This window comes from Sminthopsis crassicaudata, chromosome 2, assembly GCF_048593235.1.
Source record: "Sminthopsis crassicaudata isolate SCR6 chromosome 2, ASM4859323v1, whole genome shotgun sequence".
In the NCBI taxonomy this organism is placed as follows: Eukaryota; Metazoa; Chordata; class Mammalia; order Dasyuromorphia; family Dasyuridae; genus Sminthopsis; species Sminthopsis crassicaudata.
Window position 1 is genome coordinate 294860797 of NC_133618.1, and position 21922 is coordinate 294882718.

Sequence of the window (21922 nt, forward strand, 5' to 3'; positions counted from 1 at the left end):
CCAGGGGTACCCAGATCCTTCCCAGGCAGTTGCTGGACAAAATCTTTACTTCCCCAGCTTCCTGACTTACACCCCTTCCCTATGACAAAGACAAATATAGAACTTAAGATCTAGGGACCTACAGGTCTTCTAGTTCAATTTTTTAGAACCAGAGTTATAATCTTAGAAAAATCTTACAGGTCCATCAACGTGGAGAACTGTTTTTCCTTTTTTTTTTAAATTTAGGTATATTGAAATATGATAAAAGATTATCTTAGATCATAATCTCTTCTTAAATGTGAAGCAGTAATCTATTGATTGAATCAAATAGAATAAAATGTTTGATACATTTTCCTCATATTATCAAACATTTTACTCTATTTGATTTAGATTTAGGGAAATGAAGTACTTTGTTGAAATAAATTTACCCTAAAGTATAGTAAAGTCTAATTTCTTGAGGGCCAAATGAGACCCAAACTCTGAGAGGTAGAAGTGGGAGAGAATAAACAATTTAATGCAACTAGCTGATCCCCTGGTAAACTCCAGGAACTTAATTGATACTTCAGTTCTTAGATATTACAAAGGTGTGAGGTCCTTCCCTGTAGTTGGATAGGATATTTCAGGTAGTTTGCTGAGGTAGCTTAACGAACTACTTCTGGCTGGAGTTTCAGGCCACAGATATCTAGATATTCTTGGTGGGGAATGACACAAATTGTAAGTCAGGCACAGCAGAAAGCCCATCTGTACCCTGTTTCTTAATACAGAGAACACAGAAACAGGCCCTCTACTGCTGACTCATCACTAACTAGATATTTGACCTTGCACTATTACTTTGTTTCAGTTTAATTCAATTCAATTCATATGATTTCAGTAAATATTCATTAAACACATACTATGTAGTAGGCCCTGTGAGGTACAGAGATAAAAAAGGAAACAGCCCTGACACCAGGAATCTCATACTCTGCTTCTCTCTGTGCCTTAGTTTTCCTATCTTTATATGCTAGATGCTGTTTAAGATGTTGTAACTACTGGTTGTGATTCTACAAATGTCTCTGCTTCCTTTGTCAAACTTTTCCTTCAGAACTTGGATATTTAACTTAAAACACTAGATCTTCACAAGGGGAAGAAGTCCAGTTAGATTTAAACATTACATTGACCTTCAGAAAGAGGATTTGAAAGGATGATTAACTGTGAGTGGTAAGAAAAAAAATACTGTGAAAGTACAGTAATACAATGTGTCATTCATTGCTAAAAATATTAAAAGCCTGGAAATTTCAGGATCATTGCAGACATTTGGTTTGACCATGGTACCTTGGTATTGCAGGGTTTTAGAACTCATAAAATCAAAAGCTGCTCTGATTCCTCTAGGCACAACAGAAATGTGTTTTGTAGTCTGCCTTGCTTTGACTCTCCTGTCCTTCTGCAGGTCGAAGTGGAGGAACTAATGTCGTTTCAATAGATTTCAGCTTTTTGGACCTGTTTTAAATCATGAATGGGGAATGCTGGGTAGGTTGGCTTGTGGCAAAAGTGATGCATTCAGGGCATCCTTGCAGCCTTAAATCAATATATCTCTCAAATGTTTCTATGGAATGTCATATAAAAGGCACATTGCCTGCCAAGAACATCTTTTGTGCTGGGTGCCCCTCTAATGTAATATCCATCAGCAAAAGAAAAAAAGAAAACACAGGCTTGAGATTGTTTTTCTTGACAGTGCACATTTAAAGGAAAGAATTTTTGTTGTTGTTGTTGTTGTTGTTAGCTTTAAAAAAAAAATCCTCATCATTGTTATTATTATTTCTTAGCTCTCTCACACAAAGAAACACTGTATGGCTTTCAAAAATCTCTTAGTGAAAATGCCTCCTGTCACAAGTGATCAGTGTTCTGCCATCTTGAAATGACAGAAGTGGCTACAGCAGCGTTTTAAAATTATCATCCCATGCTTGAAGCTAGAGACCAGGCTCTCAGAGAAATTGTAGCTGTTGTTTTCAATCTCCACATATGTCTTGTAATTGCTGACGTACTGTCACTTTAACAAACAGTCTCCTTGAGATGGGACTGTTTCCTGGGATGCAGTTAAAAATGAGGTTGGAAGAGCAGAAGACTTTTGTAGATTGGGAAGCAGTTGGGATTAGTTGGTTGGGGTTGGGGTTTTTTGGTTTGTTTGTTTGTTTATTTTTTTAATAACTTTGAAAAAAATGATTTAAACAACTCTTTCATAATTTGTACCAGATGTATGAAGACCATGCCAAAGAAATCTTGCTAATGTATTTTCCACTGGTGGTGATACAGTTAAAGTTAGGAGCAGAGTTACAGTCATTAAAAACCCTCGTAGGTCCTATGATGTAGAGTCCTATTTTTCCTTTTCTGGATTTAGGTCTATTGAAATATGATGAAAGATAGCAATAGATAATAATCTCTTCATAAATGTGAGTCAGTAACCTATTGATTTAATCAAATGAAGCAAATTGATAATATGCCATACATTGGTTAAATACTAAAAATTTAATCAAATGAAGCAAATTGATAATATGCCATACATTGGTTAAATACTAAAAATGTACATATTGGGAATGAAGACAAAATGAAGAATTTCAGGCATGTATAAACTATTGAGATATTTGAAAGGACTGCACTTCAAGTGCTATTTATGAAATGTTTTCTGATTAAACCAGGGCTCTTAACATAGGGTGAGTAGACTTAAAAAAATTTATCTTGATGGTGTATTTCAATACAATTGGAATCCTTTGTAATCCTAAATATAGTTATCCTTTCCATATTATGACTCTCCCCATCTTGGTTTTAATATATCACAAATTGACATAAGAAGTATGAATTTTCAGGTAGTTTCCCAAAAGTCTCAAAGAAACAGAAAAAAAAAAGTTTAGAAACTCAGAAATACATAAAACACATATATAATATTATGTAATGTCAAATTGTTTTACCTTTTAATGCCATAACAATTCTGATTTCTTCTCTGGTACAAAAGGAAGACCAAAAAATTTTATACAGATTTTCCAGATTGTGGTACTGTTGTGTCCCCACCACCCCATCCCCAATGTGGAAGGGATAAATGTGTTTTATGTTATGCTTTTGACAGCATGATTCTGAAAAGGAGTCTTCAAGCTTCACCAGATTGCCAAAGGGAACCAATGACACAAAATAAGGTCTATCTAGTGTAAAGTCTGGTATACATTGGTAGATTCAATTTAAAACAAAAATGTTAATTAAGCATCTGGCACAATGGCTATAGTACCAAGCTGGTCTCAAGCAGGAAGACCTGAATTGAAATCCAGCTACTGGCATCAAATTTACATAATTTCTTAATACCCCCAGACAGTTGTCTAAGACTATAAATTTGAGAGGAGGTGCTGATATGCATTGATAGAAAAGATTTTGGTGAGTAGCTCCCTATATACATGAAATAACAGATTTGGTTAAAAATAACAATAACAATAAACTCCCATTTCACCATGCTCGTTTCTGGAGATGCAAAGATAGCAACAATCTAGGTCCTCTTATCTAGGAGCTTACAAATCTAGTACTAAAAAAATGTATGTCCATAAATAACTCAGATTAAAGAAGATTAGAAGTGCTAGAAAAGTACAAAGGAAAAAGTTAAGGCCAATTATAGAGACAAATTTGAGGAGGAAAAGAAGGTCAGAGGAAGCTTTATTGAAAGAAGGGTATCTAAGTTGAGGCTTGCAGAATTGAGGTGGGAATCAGGAAGAATGTGGAAAAGTCAAAGAGGAAGAGATCATTGCAGACATGGAGGATGCTATGAGCAAAGTTGCAGAGAGATGCTAACACAAGAAAAGATTGAAGGCGAATGAATGGTATGAAGAGAAAGCAAAAGAGTATTGCAAGTTATCTGGAATGCAGTCATTGCATAATAATGGTTTATAACTGATGAAATAGAGTACTTTGACGTTTGCAAATATATACAGTAATCCTGGAAATTCTCAACCACTATTATTATTCCCATTTTCACAGGTGAAGAAACTGAGACTGAGAGTGCTTAAATGAGATGCATGAGGTTGCCACAGTTAGTAAGTGTCCAAGGCAAAATTTGAACTCAGATCATGCTGACTCCAAATTTTTTTATCTATCATGTACTTATCTGCTTCAAAGGGAGAGCAGTATAAGAAAAAAGCCAAAGTGGAGACAGACTAAAATGCCTCAGATGCCTTGAGCTAGAATTGATCATTTCTGTGGCAGGATGCTGATAGTAGTTTTTAAGTCGAGGAATGATGTGCACGGAATCTTGCATGCATTAGAAAGATTGGTGGTGGTGGAAAGGATGAATTAACAGCAGTATAATACAAGTGGCAGTGAGACCATTTAACAGACTTTTTCAGTAGTTTGTTCAGGAGGGAATGAGGGCCTGGAGAAAGATATGGGTTGAAAATTATGTGGAAGTAGAAATCTGCAGGAATTGTCAATTAATTTGATATTGGAGATGAGACAGAGGGAATCATCAAAGGTGGCCCTGAGGTTATCAACTTGGGTGCCTCTGAAGGTGGGGGCACCATCAGTAGAATTAAAGAAGTAGGGAAGAAAAACTGATTATGCTCATTTGATTCAATCAATAGTAAATGATAAAATTTCTTTTAAACATGTTGATTGGAACTGTTGGTCAGACATCTTGGTAGAGAGACAGCAGATTGTTGGAAATATAGGAAGAGATTAAGGGAAAAATGAGGTATAGATAGTATTTATTTGGGATTAATCTGCTCAAAGATGAAAATTGATATGATTTTCATTGAAAAGAATGTTTTTAGAGAAAAAAGGGCCAAAGATAAAACTGTGGAAGACAACCATATTTGTTTTGTTTTGTTTTTTGTTTTTATGATCGTTTTTTATGGTTACTTTCTTTTTTATTAAAGCTTTTTATTTTCAAAACATATGCATAGATAATTTTTCAACATTAATCCTTGCAAAACCTTTTGTTCCAATTTTACCTCCCTTTCCCTCACTCCTTCCCCTAGATGACAAGTAACCCAGTATATGTTAAACTTGGTAGAAATATATGTTAAATCCAATATATGCATACATATTTATATAATGATACAAGAAAAATCACAACAGGAAAAAAATGAAAAAAAAAATACAAGCAAATAACAACAAAAAGAATGTAAATGCTATATTGTGCTCCACACTCAGTTCCCACAGTCTTCTCTCTGGGCGTAGATGGCTTTCTTCATCACTGAACAATTGGAACTGGTTTAAATCATCTCATTATTGAAAAGAGCCACGTCTATCAGAATTGATCATCATATAATCTTGTTGTCATGTACAATGTTCTCCCATTTCACTCACTTCACTTAGGATCAGTTCATGTAAGTCACTCCAGGTCTCTCTGAAATCATCCTGCTGGTCATTTCTTACAGAACAATAATATTCCATAACATTCATATACCACAATTTATTCAGCCATTCCCCAACTAATGGGCATCCACTCATTTTCCAGTTTCTGGCCACTAAAAAGAGGCCTGCCACAAACATTCTTGCACATACAGGTCCCTTTTCCTTCTTTAAGATCTCTTTGGGATATAAGCCCAGTAGAAACACTGCTGAGTCAAAGTTTGATAACTTAGTTCCAAATTGCTCTCTAGAATGGACAACCATATTTTGGATGGAGAGGAAGGATGAGGAGGCAGGCAGAAAAGGAGACAGAGCTGAAACTATCAGAGAAGTAAGAGGTGGCTCATAAAGGGAGAGAGAGAGAAAAATATTTCCATAAGCCAGGCACTGTGCTTAAGGGGCTTTACAGATATTATCCCATCTTATTCTTATATCATCCCTGAAAAAGTAAGAATTATCCTCATTTTACATTTTAGAAAACTGAGGCAAACAGGTTAAGTGACTTGTCCAAGTTTATACCACTGTTAAGTTTTTGAGCCTGGATTTGCTCTCAGAACTTCCTGACTCCAGGACATGTGCTCTTCCACTGTGCCATCTAGCCTCCTTGTGAGCATACAATATCATCATTGCCTGGTAGTAGTGTATATCATAGTGAGGCCCTAAGAGAAAAAGGACCTCAAAAAAGGGGAGATGAAGGTGGATTTGGTGATAATAAAGTTATTGATATCATATAAGAGAATTTTTCTTTTTTTTTTTTTTAATTTTTTATTATATATATATTTTTTATAATATTATCCCTTGTATTCATTTTTCCAAATTATCCCCTCCTTCCCTCCATTCCCTCCCCCCGATGACAGGCAATCCCATACATTTTACATGTGTTACAATATAGTCTAGGTACAATACATGTGTGTGAATATCATTTTCTTGTTGCACAATAAACTTTAGATTCCGGAGGTACATGTAACCTGGGCAGACAGATATTAGTGCTAACAATTTACATTCACTTCCCAGTGTTTCTTCTCTGGGTGTAGCTACCTCTGTCCATCATTGATCAACTGGAAGTGAGTTGGCTCTTCTTTATGTTGAAGATTTCCACTTCCATTAGAATACATCCTCATACAGTATTGTTGTTGAAGTGTATAGTGATCTTCTGGTTCTGCTCATTTCACTCAGCATCAGTTGATTTAAGTCTCTCCAGGCCTCTCTGTATTCCTCCTGCTGGTCATTTCTTACCGAGCAATAATATTCCATAACCTTCATATACCACAATTTACCCAACCATTCTCCAACTGATGGACATCCATTCATCTTCCAGTTTCTAGCTACTACAAAAAGAGCTGCCACAAACATTTTGGCACATATATGTCTCTTTCCGCTCTTTAGAATTTCTTTGGGATATAAGCCCAGTAGTAGCGCTGCTGGGTCAAAGGGTATGCACAGTTTGATAACTTTTTGGGCATAATTCCAGATTGCTCTCCAGAATGGCTGGATTCTTTCGCAACTCCACCAACAATGCATCAGTGTCCCAGTTTCCCCACATCCCCTCCAACATTCATCATTATTTGTTCCTGTCATCTTAGCCAATCTGACAGGTGTGTAGTGGTATCTCAGAGTTGTCTTAATTTGCATTTCTCTGATCAGTAGTGATTTGGAACACTCTTTCATATGAGTGGATATAGTTTCAATTTCTTCCTCTGAGAATTGTCTGTTCATATCCTTTGACCATTTATCAATTGGAGAATGGTTCGGTTTCTTATAAATTAGGGTCAATTCTCTATATATTTTGGAAATGAGACCTTTGTCAGAACCTTTGTTTTTAAAAATATTTTCCCAATTTGTTACTTCCCTTCTAATCTTGTTTGCATTAGTATTGTTTGTACAGAAACTTTTTAGTTTGATGTAATCAAAATCTTCTATTTTGTGATCAATAATGATCTCTAGTTCTCCTCTGGTCATAAATTCCTTCCTCCTCCACAAGTCTGAGAGGTAGATTATCCTCTGTTCCTCTAATCTGTTTATTATCTCCCTCTTTATGCCTAAATCATGGACCCATTTTGATCTTATTTTGGTATATGGTGTTAAGTGTGGATCCATATCTAATTTCTGCCATACTAATTTCCACTTTTCCCAACAGTTTTTTCCGAATAATGAATTTTTGTCCCTAATGTTGGAATTTTTGGGTTTGTCAAAGATTAGATTGTTATAGATGTACCCTTTTTTGTCCTTTGTATCTAATCTGTTCCACTGATCTACCGGTCTATTTCTTAGCCAGTACCAAATGGTTTTGGTGACTGCTGCTATATAATATAGCTTTAGATCAGGTACACTTAGACCACCTTCCTCTGAGTTTTTTTTCATTAGTTCCCTTGCAATTCTCGACCTTTTATTCTTCCATATGAATTTTGTTGTTATTTTTTCTAGGTCATTGAAATAGTTTCTTGGAAGTCTGATTGGTATAGCACTAAATAAATAGATTAGTTTAGGGAGTATTGTCATCTTTATTATATTCGCTCGGCCTATCCAAGAGCACTGAATGTCTTTCCAATTATTTAAATCTGATTTTATTTTTGTGGCAAGTGTTTTGTAATTTTTCTCATATAATTCCTGACTTTTCTTTGGTAGATGGATTCCCAAATACTTTATACTCTCAACATTTGTTTGGAATGGGATTTCTCTTTGTATCTCTTGTTGTTGCATTTTGTTAGTGATATATAAAAATGCTGAGGATTTATGTGGATTTATTTTGTATCCTGCCACTTTGCTGAAATTTTGAATTATTTCTAGTAGCTTTTTAGCAGAGTCTTTGGGGTTCTCTAAGTATACCATCATGTCATCTGCAAAAAGTGAAAGTTTAATTTCCTCATTTCCTACTCTAATTCCTTGAATCTCTTTCTCGGCTCTATATAAGAGAATTTTTCAATAATAACAATAGTATTTGTATACCGCTTTCAAGGTTTGCAAAGCACTTTGCAAAAATTTCATTTGACCCTCTGGAAAGTAGGTGTTATTATTATCCACATTTTAAAAGATGAGAAAACTAAAGCAATCAGAGGTTATATAACTGCATCAAAGTCATACATCTAAACCAGATTTGAACCCTGGTCTTCTTGACCCCAAATTGATTGCTCTTATATACTGTGCCACAGCTAAATAGGTAAGGAAGCACTAGTTATAATAATATAATAAGATAATTTAGATTTCTTTGTTAGTATTCTTTTCAAAGCCATCTTTTCTCCAGTGTTGGGAAAACCCAGTTCTCTGAGATCTATAGGCAAAGGGCCCATGGGTCTGAGAGACAACATAGAAAATATTGTGACATTATTGGAACACTTAACTATATCTCTTAATGTTTTAGTCAGTTTTACATAAAAGAACATGTCTTCTATAATAATTCAGTTAATGAAGCAAGCTTTTATAAATGCCAACTATTATTGCACAGGGTGTTTTGCTAGTGTCTTGGCTAACATAGACAAAAACAAAACAGACCCTGCCCTTGGGTTACTGAAAGGATAAAGTATTTCCTAAATTAAGTTACTGCCAAAGAAAACAAAAACAAATTTTAAAAAACCTAAGCAGGTTCTTTATCATTGTCAAAAACTAAATAGTTTTTCACAAGGGGGCAGTGCATGAGACAGTATTTTAATTTCTTTCCTTTTTTCCCCTTCTTCCCCTAGTTCAGCAAATAATTTGTTAAGTGTTTTTACTTTGGGCTAGACACATTGAGCTAGAAATTGAGGGGCCAAGAAGGGAGAATAAGACATTGTACCTGTCCTCCAGGAATTTACCATCTTGTAGAACCTATAAGACAAGAATATAAATAACAGTAATTTGCATAGTATAATTACTATCAAAACACTTTGAATTCACAAAAGGGAGAAATCTGCACTATTTGTATGGAGGTGAGTGAGAATCCAGAAAGACTTCCTTGAGGTAGTAATATTTGATATGGGTCTTTAAGGATGACTAGGATTTTAATAGGGAGAAATCGGGAAAAGCTTTGAGCAGGACAAGAAAGAATGGTACAAGTTTTGGAGAAAGTGATTGTAATTATTTGACTGGGATATAGAACATGTACTTGGGGGTTGAGAAATTTGTACACACATCCATTCACAAATAATAAATAGCTAATATTTATAAAGCATTTTAAGAGTTTTTGCAAAGTGCTTCACAAATTCTATTTATTTGATTCTCTCAACAACTTTGGGAATTATATGTTCTTGTTATCTCCATTTTACAAACGAGGGAACTATAGCAGACAGAGGTCAAGTGACACTTGCCTAAGTAAATCTCTGGAGCCAAATTTGAACAAGATCTTCCTAACTTCAGATCTAGTGCTTTTATCTACCACTAATAATAATTCATATTTAAGTGAGTTTACATGGTACTTTCCTCACAAGAGTCATACAGTGTAGATAGTACAAGTAATATTATCCCATTTTAAAGGCTAAGGACATTAAAGATCAGAAAGTTTAAGCATAGACTTAAAATGGTTATTTACTCATTAATTGTGTCTTACTCTTCGTGACTGACGGACCATAGCACATCAGGACCTTCTATCCTTTACTGTCTCTCAAAGAATGTCCAAGTTCACATTCATTGTTTCCATTTCATCTATCTATTCATCTCATCCTCAGCTGTCCTCCCCCCCCCCTTTTTTTTTTTTTTTTTTTTTTTTTTTTTTTGGCTTTGGGTCTTTCTCAACATCGGGACCTTTTCCAATGAGTCTTGTCTTCTTATTATGTGGCCAAAATATTTAAGTTTCAGTTTCAGTATGTGATCTTCCAGATTGCTTTGATCTCCTTACTTTCAGAGGGACTTTCATAAACTTAAATATTTTCTGCTAACCTACTGGTATAGCATGGTACAGGAAGGAGCCCTAGGTTTGGAGACATAAAACTTGGGTCTATATCCTGGTTCATCCACTTCTAACTGTGTCCTTGAAACCCCACTGGGCTTCAGTTTCTTTAAAAGCATATTGAACACATTAGACAAGATGACCCAACTGTAGCTCTACAATTTTTTGGTTATTCATAATTAGAGTTATATGGGTAAAATGACAAAATAAATGCAAAAGTGCTTGTATAGATGGAAGTTATTGTCTTTACAATTTAGGAGTGATCTGTTGAAAAAGTTTCAGTTTAGTCATTCTTCATTTGTGTTTGACTCTTCATGACTTTGTATGGGGTTTTCTTGGCAAAGATACTAAAGTGGTTTGCAATTTCCTTCTCCAGCTCATTTTATAGCTGAGGAAAACTGAGATAAACAGTTAAAAAATTACTTACCCAGGGTCACGCAACTTGAAAGTGTCTGAGGTTAAATTTAAACTCAGATTTTCCTGACTCCAAGCCCAGTACTATATCCACTGTGCCACCTAGTTGCCCCTTAAAAACTGTAAATATGAATGAAAAAATATAAAAGTGATATTCCCAAGGTGAGAAACAGTTTGATAGAACATCTTAGCTGGCCATCTGGTCTGAAAGAACTTAGTACAAATTCCACCATTCTTAAAAGTGACCCTATGACCCTGGACAGGTTACCCTTCTAATATTATAAATTGCCCAAATAGGGTGAAAGGGATGATGTTATTCTGTATTGCTTAAGGAAGTACCTCCCTATGGATTCCCTATACCTATAAAGTCAGAGGTCAGAGGCCATGCAGGGGAAGGTGAGGGGTAGGAAGAGATGGGATTTTACTAAGGCATAGATACTACTTTGTTTTTCCCTGCAGATAAACCTCTAATAACTCTCTATTGCCTCTAGGATAAAATGCAAGTACTCTAGAGAGAAGAAAATAGCAAACCACTTCAGTGTCTTTGTCAAGAAAACCCCAATGGGATCACAAAGAATCAGATTTGACTGAAAAATGATTGAACAACACAAAAAGCTCTCTTTGGTATTTAAAAGCCCTTCATAATCTAGCTCCTTTCTATCCTTTACACACTCTAAGGTCCAGCCAAACTGACTGACTTAATATATATTCCTTTTCCATAACAATCCATCTCTTGTCACCTTGCCTATCCCCAGGCCTAAAATGTTCTCCCTCTCTTTCTCTCTTCCTCCTTCCCTCGCTCCGTTCCCCTCCTTCCCTCCTTCCATTCCCCTCCTTTCCCCCCTTTCATCTGCCCTTTTTAGCATTCCCTAAATTCTTTTAGAGCTCCTCTGGGGTACCATAATCCTGCCACTAGTCTTTATGCAAACACACCTCTCCTCTCTCTCTTTACCCCAGTCCCTTTTATTTAATTGGTTATTTTTACTTGGCACCCTTGAATATAATCTAATTTCTTTAAAGACTTCTTTGTTCCCTCCCCATCCCTACCCTCTGTCTTTGATTCCCTAGTACTTAACACATATTAGTAAACACACATAAGTGCTTTGTTAATTGATAAAGTTGACTTGGTATTCTGGTCTATTCAGTAACATGGATATTCCATTTAACTCTTTTTGTTAAAGCTATTTTTTACCCTTTATTGTCTTTCTCTTAAAAATGTCTTGCTTTGGGGGACTTTGGGAAGATTGATGACCTCTGTCCCCAAGATTATTGATATAGTATCAATCATCTTCTCAAGAGATTGCTTCTACAATAAAAAGGCCCATTTCATCATTAGCTCATTTGTTTAGAGTATAGGGTTAATGAAACCAAGGTCATAAGCTCCAGTCTATATGACATATATAGTTTTGGTATAGTAAAAAACTATTCTTGGTCCACAACTCTTTAATTTGAATGCATTTTACAAATGTGAACCTTACAAAGAGAGAGTAAGGGGGCAAAAGAATAGAGATAGATTAGTTCAAACTGATAGCTGTGATTGAAGAAAGAACTTGAAATACCTTTCCTGTTAATTGTGGGTCAATAATGTTTACCTCCTATCCTAAAGACAGATTTATTCAATCAATTAATTTTCCTTATGAAATTTAAAATGTCATTGGTGATATTCATTTAGCTAATGGTGAACCCACCAAGTCTTCTAGTGTACGTCTATGATTGTGTTTGTTTTATTTATATATATATATATATATATATATATTTCAATATAGTCAGTTTCCTTTGTAATCCTGTATATATTTTTAATATATTTTAAAACATTATTCTGAATAGGAGTCCACAGACTTCACTTAGCTATCTAAGGGGGGTGGGGGGGGAGAATCCATGATATAAAAAAAATGAACAAGTCATGATCTAACAACTCTACTTTCTTTCCCTTCTTCATGAGTTGCTACCAGAATGGAATGACATTTTTGTCTTGCTGGTTAGGCTGCTTTTATCCAGGTGTCAGAACTTGGAGGCCTCAGATCAAATATTTAATCATCTTGGGCCAGGTAGTTCTTAGTGCAGTGTTTTTTACTTTTATTTAGTTTTAGGATTTTTCTTTCCTTTTCTGTCTACTACCTGCACTGAGTAAATCTGAATTATCTTCAATACCATTTAGATTTAAACTGAGTAATGCAATCTCAAGATAGATCCGACATCTGTTTTATCCCGTCTGAAATGTGAATGGAGGAATTTTTGTTTTCTTAACACAGGTCCTTATAGCAGTTGAGTATTATTTTGAACATTTTATTATATTCTTTATTCCCTCTCTCTTTTGGAGGTAGGATGGTGGGTTGGAAGAATGCCGATGTTTTCACAACATTCTAAACAATTTTTCCCCCATTGGGAAAAAGAGCTGGTCTTTTATTGCACAGCATCTAATATATATATTGCTTTGTCATCTTGGTTAAGGAAAAGACGAGTAAGCATTTTTTCTCATGAATTAAGAAATTTATTTCCTATATTAGCATTATATTTTTCTGTCTGTTCTATACTGGTATGGAAGCATACATTTAAGTGTCTGAGGCTGGATTTGAAGTCATGAAGATGATTCTTCTTGATTTCACACTTTACACTCTGTTTTCCACTTAGATGGCCTTTTATTGGTTAAGGTGATGAAATATACATAAAAATGTTGTGCTCATCCTTTTAATTATTTCCTGTAACCTTTTTCATTTTCTAAGATATTATTTGACATAATGATATTTAACATGTCAATGTCATGTCCATAAACTTTTTTAATTGCTGTTCGTGTACGTAAAACATTTTCATTTATTCATTCATCACACATTTATTGTCTGCAAAAAACTTGTCAGGTGCTGCTGGGGCAGAGACTGCCATATGGCAGGGAAGCAAAGTTTAAAAGACACAGGGTTCTTGCTCTTCCTGCAGATTATAATCTAATAAATAAATAAAACATTGCTGAAGCATTATATCATAATGAATGCATCAGAGAGGTGTAAAGCCAAGTGCTATATAAGGTTGTAGAGAGGAGTTGTGACATAGGCTCAAGGATGATTTCATTGAGAATGTAGCATTCCACAGGTAGAGAGATGACATTCCAGACCTAGAGTACAGCTTGCTTGAAATGCATAGGTGTAAATAGCAGGAACTGGAAAATGATCCTAATACTCTTGTTCAAGGAAGAGCAGTAATTAAAAAAATAATAATAACAATAATTCCTAGGCACAATTTACTTTGATTTGTTTAGGATTCTTCTTCCTTTCTTATCCACTAACATCTCTGAGTAAATCTGAATTACCTTCAGTATCACTTAGATTTAAACTGAGTAATACAGGGGAGGAAAATTAAGGTGATGAGATTTTGGAGATGTTGGGGTATTGAGGTAAAAGAAATCTGAACTTTCTACAAGAAACAGAAGAATTAATCTTCTATTTGCCTCAATTTCTTTATCTATAAAATGGGGACAATAGTAGCAAGGTTGTTTCCCCCCCCCCCAAGGGTTTTTGGGTAGATTGAATGAGATAATTATTAAAAAAAAAAAAAAAAAAAGCTTTGCACATAGTATTTGGCATATAATAAGCACTCTTGAGCATCTAGGTTACACAGAAATTAGAGTGCTGGGTTAGAATGTGGCAGACCTGAGTTTAAATCCAACCTCAAACACTCACTGTATTACTGTAGACAAATCATTTAATGCTGTTTGCCTCAGCTTATTCATTTGTAAAGTGAACCGGAGAAGGAAATGGCAAACCACTCCAGTATTTTTGCCAAGAAATCCCCAAATGGGGTCATGAAGGATTCATAATTGACCACAACAAAATACTACATAAATGTTCACTATCATCATCATCATCACTATATGTGAACTGTTACTTTTCTTGAATAGAAATGATATCACAGCTTAAACTCAGAAGATTTAAATTCAAATCTTAGCTCTTACACAAACTTGTTATTATGGATTTAACTTTTTTGCACCTCAGTTTCTTCATCTGTAAATTAGAAATATATGTACTATATTGATGGAGGGAGAAGACTGTGTAAACTTTATGTCAGTATATACAAGCCAATTATGTTTTTTTCCCTTTCTCCCAACATTCAGTAGTTCCTAGCAGTATATGCATATAGTGGATTTTCAATAAGCATTTGTTGGATGAGAAAGCAAAAAGTATTAATATACATTATTTTTTCCCTCCAAAATTATCCTGTGTCTTTACTATTCCTTAAGAAACAAAATCAAGAAAAAACATTAAAAATCCTGAAATGTCTTAATCACCTGATCATTTCTGTAACTGTGTGTCAGGGATTTTACTTGACTGTTAATTCAAAATCCCGTTTTTCTAGCTGATGTTTGCATGTAAACTTCACTTAAGAAAACCCTGGACTAAATGGATTATTTATAAGAATAAGATGCTTAGTGAAGGAAGAATCTGGAGGGAGCGACTATATCACTGAAAAATCCCTGCCCATGAAAGCATCTTCATGGGAATCAACTTAAAGCTTTTTGCTCCTTGAGACTGACGTAGCCTTTATTTTGTCCCTAAAAAAGAAGTTGTATCCATGCTTTCCCTCTTTGGCATATAACACCTTATAAAATTTCTATATGAAATGTTTTACATAACAATAAGCTTTTTTGATCTGTAAAGATAAAAGCTTAAGTGATTTAGATTAAGGTTTCCTACAGTTTTCTCACCCAAGTGAGAACATGACCCTGGGTATATAGCTATATGAAATAGGTATACAAATCAAACATTTACTAACAAGTCATAATTTTGTGACCACCACATTCAGTTATGAGATCCCTTATGGGGTTGCAAACCAAAGTTTAAGAAGCTAGCATCTAGATTGCTGACTTGTGAACCTTTCCATTTTAGATAGGCAGCTAAGTGGTGCAGCAGATAGAGCACTGGGCCTGGAATCAGGAGGATCTGAGTTCAAATTTCACCTCAGACACATTATAATCTTGAGTAAGTCATGTAACTTCTATTTATGCTCTGCTGTCTATTCTATATGCTTCCCTTTCCTCATCTATAAATAAGGAAAATAATAACACCCCAAGGTTTTGTGAAGAACAATTTTCATAACATTTGTAAGGCACTTAGTACAATGCCCAATACATAGTGGGTACCACATAAATGCTAGCTATAGCTGTTATTAGCTAAGTTGTTACTCTTTTTGGGAGTAAAACTTTGCAGATAAAAATAAGAAATAGAATTAAGGGCCTCTTTTTCATTTCACAAAAGTTGATAAACAAAGCATTTATTCCTGTTTTGTAAAACAGTCTTGTCTTACTTTGTTTAGTATAGATTTTTGAAAGGGTAAAGACTTTTACTACCCTTTGATATCTACATCATAAAACATTCCATACCTAAAGGTTAGAATATGATATTCAGAATAATGCACTGAGTGGTAAAAGATTAAAAAAAAAAAAAAGTGGCTTTTAAGTATAGTATGGCATTTCCTTTTCTGCCAGTGATACATGATATACTACTCTGTGGTATGTGAAATGTTACTGGTTACCTTGGCAACAAAAAGCTAGCACAAGACCAAGAAAGGAAATGCTACCGTCAAGATGCCTTTGCTAGAATAGAACTATAGTTGTAAGAAAACAATGATCATTAGAACTTGATTTGTGGTAAGAAATTCAAACTTCATTTTTATTGACAGAAATATTGAAGGCGATGGATTTCTTTGTTCCATATAGGTATAATCTGTTTAAGTTTGAAAATTTTGTATATCTTGCCATGGCTATAATAAGTTCTCAGAATGAAAATGACTTTTTTTTTTTTTTTTTTAAGAAGAAAAAAATTACACCTCTTAACTTTTATCTACCTTGTTCAGTAGATTGGACCCAATCTGCATGCAATCCCATAATAAATCTTGCTGCTGCCTTTTTTTCATTCCCCTGTCAAATTAAGCCTCTACTCACTCACTTTTGAGTGGTGTTAATAAAATGTTTAGACGTTTAAAGCATAGTACTTCTAATAGAACAACCCACATGGTACTTTGTCTTTTGTTCATAATAGTTCCCATGATATTTCTTGCCATCCAACAATAATCCCCAGCTCAAGCTGTCTTTCATAATGTATGTTCTGATCCAATAGCAAATGATAATTTGTCTTGAATGATTTATTTTACTTTTATATTGACTATTACTGAAGCCTTTTTGAAGGAATTCAGGCTCTGTTCAGCACAATTTGCTTTCATTTGTCATGGATTGAATCTGAAATTCTGACCCACTCTTTTGACAATTTCAAATGTTTATAATAAGGGAGGGACCAGATTAAGGTCTTTGAATGACTGATGCTTGATGTCATTCATGCAGGTACTTCCTTAACTGGAGTTGATCCCAAGCCCCTCACACAGACTCTTTGTCCTGGATGCCAAATTTAGAGGATACTTTAAGCCCTTGGGAGTTCTTGAACAGCCTAGCAACACTAGAGCTTAACACCTAGTGAGCAAGAATAATTAGTTACAGTAAGAAACTACCTATTGGCCTATTGGGTTAAATCCCACCAATTCAACTAAGGGCTCCATGCCATTTTCTCAAGACACTGTAGCTCTTCCCTTCTGGGGGTGGAGGGAATGATGGGGTAGGAATTGGACTTACATCCTTTTTTTTATTTTCAGTAAACTTAGTCAACTCAAATGTATTTATTAAGCACCTACTATGTGTCACACACTGTGCTTGAGCTTACAAAGAAAGGGGAATAAAACAGTTCCTGCTCTCAAGGAACTAATGAAATCTAATGGGAGAGAGAACATACAAACAACCATGTTACAAACAAGATGTATAGGATAAATTGGGGATAGTCTCAGAGGGAGACCATATGCTACAGAGATCATTCCAAAATTCTGGAAGCTTTCCTCTAGCTCATTTAGTATTTAATGAATACAGTACTAAGGCTCTTATTTTCTCTCCTTTTTAATACATTTCCAACATGACACTGCTGCTTTTTCCAGTGACATTTTTAATGTCACCTTTCTTGCATTAGTTATCATTGGTAATATGCTACTATTTACACCCACCAGGCATTTTTCCCTTACTTTTGTGTCATCTAGCTCCAAGCTATGTCATCTGACACCAATATTGGTGATAGAAACTACTCAAAACACAGATCCTTTAAAACAGAGATGTCAGGCACCTACAATACTCTTGAATGTGGCAAGGACCAGATGTAAATGGAAACTATTTGACAAAATAGCTTAAAAAACTACAATAGAACTTGGATATTAGTCATATAGTTTTTTCAAGTCCTTATTTGGCCTACAGGGATGCTTATGTTTGATTTAGTAATTTTTCTATTTGAGTTTGACAACACTGCAATAAAGAAAGTTACATAGCAGAATATTAATTTTTTTATCATTTATCATGACTTTCTTCTTAAGATTCTGAAAAATTCTCAAGTACAGGTATCTAGAATGTCTCTTTACTAGAATAAGACCTTTTCAAAGAACTGCCAGTATATACATTTAGTCCCTTCTGTAGATTCGTAGTATCTCTATGTGGGTACCAAACATGTTAAGGCTCACAGGATCAAAAAGGAAAAAAAAATTAGAGGAGAAAAAGGAGAAAAAATTAGAGGAGTATGTTGTTGTAGCTATTGTTATTGTTGGGCAGGGAGCTCTCTTAGTTAATTGAAGAATAGAAGAGATCATTAAAAAATAAAATAGATGATTTAGAGTACAGGAAATTTAAAAGGTTTTGTATGAATAAAATCAATGAAGATAAAATTAGAAGAGAAATGGTAAAATAGGAAAAATACTTGGCATCAAATATCACCAGTGAGATCTGATTGCCACAGTAACAACTGGAACTGAACATTAATGCGTCAGTAGCAACAACTATTCCCCAGTATTTAAGTTGTTGAAATATATGAAGTTTTCAGAAGAACAGAGAATTATAAATAACCATATGAAAATATTCACCAAATCACTAATAATCAATGCAAATTTAAACAATTCTGAGAATCTAACCTCATGCCATGTGAAAACTGGAAAGAAGACAAAAAAATGGGAATTATGGGAGGGACTGTAGGAAAAGAAGCACAATAATACATTATTTTTGGAGTTGAGAAGTAATCTCCCTGTTCTGAACATAAATTTGGAATTATGGAAGAAAAATGACCAGACTGTCCTTATTCTTTTATGTAGTGATCTCATTAGTAAGAGACAGATGCAAGGGTATACTGTATATTGAAATTTTCATAGGAGCACTGTTTATGATAACAAAGAATTGAAAATGTGGGTGCTTCTCAGTTGCCATGCCAGGCACTATGTTTAATGCTGGTTATGCAAATACTAAAGGAAAGATGGAAACAAACCTTATTCTCAAGGTGCTTATGTTCTAATAGAGAAAGATAAACATGTATTAGGGAGAAATGAACAGGGCAGTCAGATGGAGTGGCCAGAGCTGGATGATTAGACAGAAAATAAAGCTATAACATGATCTGGTATCTAGAGTCAGTCAATAGATCAAGTGAGCTAAGTGGGCTAATTTGATCACCAGTCAACTGGATTAGGCCCTAGGGTGAGAACTCCAAAGACAGTGGGTTAGTCCTCTCTTCCTGTATTTAGGAAGGTCCAACTGGATAATAGATGGGGAACAAAATAATAGGTAATTGAATTTTCTACTTAGAAATAAGAATTTGAAAGAAACATGGGAAAACATAGGAAGATTTCAATGAACTGACCCAGCAAACTAAACATAACTAAGAGAACGATATACACTGTTACTATAACAATGTATAAATAAAAAGCAAACACTAAAAATAAAAAAACCAAGGATGTCTTAAGGAACAGATAAGGAAAGTCATCTTTCCCTTCATGAAAGAGATGAGGGTACTACCAGATTATTGTATACATTGTCTGATACTAAAACTATAGTAATGTTTTTGCTTAATTATTTTTCTTTGTCATGAGAGAAACTATACAGGAAGAGAAGTATTAGAATAATTGTGATGCGAAGACAAACAGCAGCAATAAAATTTATTTTGAAATAAAAAAATGTTTTTAAAAGGAAAATTCCTGCAATTAAAATTTTTACTTAGTTTACTCTCAAGCTTCACATTGCCAAATGATATTCACTATAAGAGTTGCAAAGTTACATGTAGTTCATGAAACAAGATTAGATTAGCCCACATGAAACAATTAGAAAACAATTAGTATAATGAGCAGTAGACTAGGTGATCTCCAAGGTCCTTTCCAGCTCTAACAGTCTGTGATTCCAGTAGGATTCAGTTCCATAGACTTTTATAAATAGCTTATTATTATGCCAGATTCTGTGTTAGCTATCTTTGTACTGCCAGATCCTACTTTGGACAACTCTCTAGAAGCTTACAGTTTAAGATGGGATTGGAGGGAAGCAGCAGAGATGTACACAAATAATTGATAATAAAAGAAGATGGCATAAGAGCAAGGAAGAAGTCAAGGCAAAATAAAAATTGAGGAGGCATAGATTACTTGAATGGCAAAGAAATAGAAGATTATGTATGGCACAGTAATTGAACTTGGTATGTGAAAAAGAGGAAGGGTTTCAGTGGTCAGAAATCAGAATGGGAATGGAGGTGAATTGGAAGACCATTCCAGTTATGGAGCATAACCTGAGAAACTGTCATGCTCATGGAAGAGAGCAAAGAAATTTCTAACTTAGCTGGAGGGAGATGGGAAAAAAAGTTAAGGAGGAAAAAAAGATTAAGTAGATATATAGGAGTTTATGATATGTGTATTATGTATAATGGTGCAGCTAGGTGGCACAGTGGATAGATTATTGATTTAGGAGGTCTCATCTGCCTTTACATCACAGGATTTCTCTTTTCTTCTCTTCTCTTCTCTTCTCTTCTCTTCTCTTCTCTTCTCTTCTCTTCTCTTCTCTTCTCTTCTCTTCTCTTCTCTTCTCTTCTCTTCTCTTCGCTTCGCTTCGCTTCGCTTCGCTTCGCTTCGCTATCCATATCTTCAGACACTAGATCCAGAATCCTTTTTCTATTCTTCTCCCTCATCTTTTCCTTTGGTGTAGAATAGCCAGGTGGTGCAGATAGAGCTCTGGGTCTGATTCGGGCCTCAGTTAAAATCCTGCCTTAGACATTACAAGCTATATAACTCCTTGATTAGTAAGGATATTATGACACCTGTCTCCCAGTGTTTTGAGAATCAAAGAAAATAATTGTAAAGTACTTAGCATAATGCCTGGGGCAGATAGGTATTGTAGTGAATCGAGTCTGAAAGATCTGAGTTCAAATATGGCCTCAGACAGTAGCTGTATGATCCTGAGCAAGTCACTTCACCTCATTTCCCTCAATTTCTTTACTCATAAAATAATCTGGACAAGGAAATGGCAAACCACTCCTGTTACTTTGTCAAGAAAATCCCCTATGGGGGGTTAGAGACTCAAACAACAGCATTTTTTTTTATTTTTAATAATAATAGTTTTTATTTACCAGATATTTGCATGGGTAATTTTACAACATTGACAATTGCCAAAAAATTTTTTTCCAATTTTTCCCCTCCTTCCCCCCTCCCCAGATGGCAGGTCGACCAATACATGTTAAATATGTTAGAGTATAAATTAAATACAATATATGTATACATGACCAAACAGTTGTTTTGAACAGCAATTATTTATAATAGCTACACCAATATATTGTTTTTTAGGATAAAAAGCTAACCCTGGCATATTTATAGTTTGAGGAAAAGGAATACATTATCAGAGGAGTGATTGATGATGTTTGACAAAGGAGGAGAAAGGTGTAGGAGAAGAAGAGGAAGGGGGAAATGGATATACTGATAGTTAAAAGTTTGGGGTGGAGAGAGTGAGCATGACCCATGCTTTAGACAGTGAGTTCTTGATTAAAGCAAAATGTTCATGTTAGTGAACAGTAAGAAAAAAATAAGCTAAGAAGGGTAGGATTAATGGAGTCCCATTACATAATAGAAGACTTTAAAAAACCAATTTAGGCTTGTTACCAAATGTTTTTAATATAGAGTATTTGATGTATGCAATAAGGGACTTTTAAACCTGCCTCAAATAAGTATGAGAGCTACTGGAAAAAGAGGAGAAAAATTAAATCTACAAGAGACTTGAGTCTCTCATTTTACGAAAAAAGGATTGAGGTCCAGAGATGAGAGGTGACAGCCTCTTGGTGACAAAAACCTAGGTCTTCTGAATTGACCATATATTACACTACACTGCTTCTCATATATTATACACAAATTAAAACCCTAGCAAAAGAGGAAAGGTTAAATATCCTACTAATAGTATTCAGATATTTCAGGAAGAAGAGAAATCTTCACAAGCTAAACAAAGTTTTAGAA

General features: G+C 34.9%; 1 protein-coding gene across 22 annotated transcripts in view; it reads left to right on the forward strand.

Moving 5' to 3' along the window:
* FOXN3 (forkhead box N3) overlaps window positions 1-21922 on the forward strand; it is a 497018-nt gene that overhangs the window by 406485 nt on the left and 68611 nt on the right. For 17 of the 22 annotated variants that reach the window (XM_074289758.1, XM_074289764.1, XM_074289761.1 and 14 more), the window contains one exon: window positions 15487-15579. The exons of the other annotated variants lie outside the window; for them this stretch is intronic. In XM_074289758.1, coding sequence (XP_074145859.1) covers window positions 15487-15579 — 93 coding nt within the window. The remainder of the gene's footprint in view (window positions 1-15486; window positions 15580-21922) is intronic. 22 annotated transcript variants of the gene reach the window in all.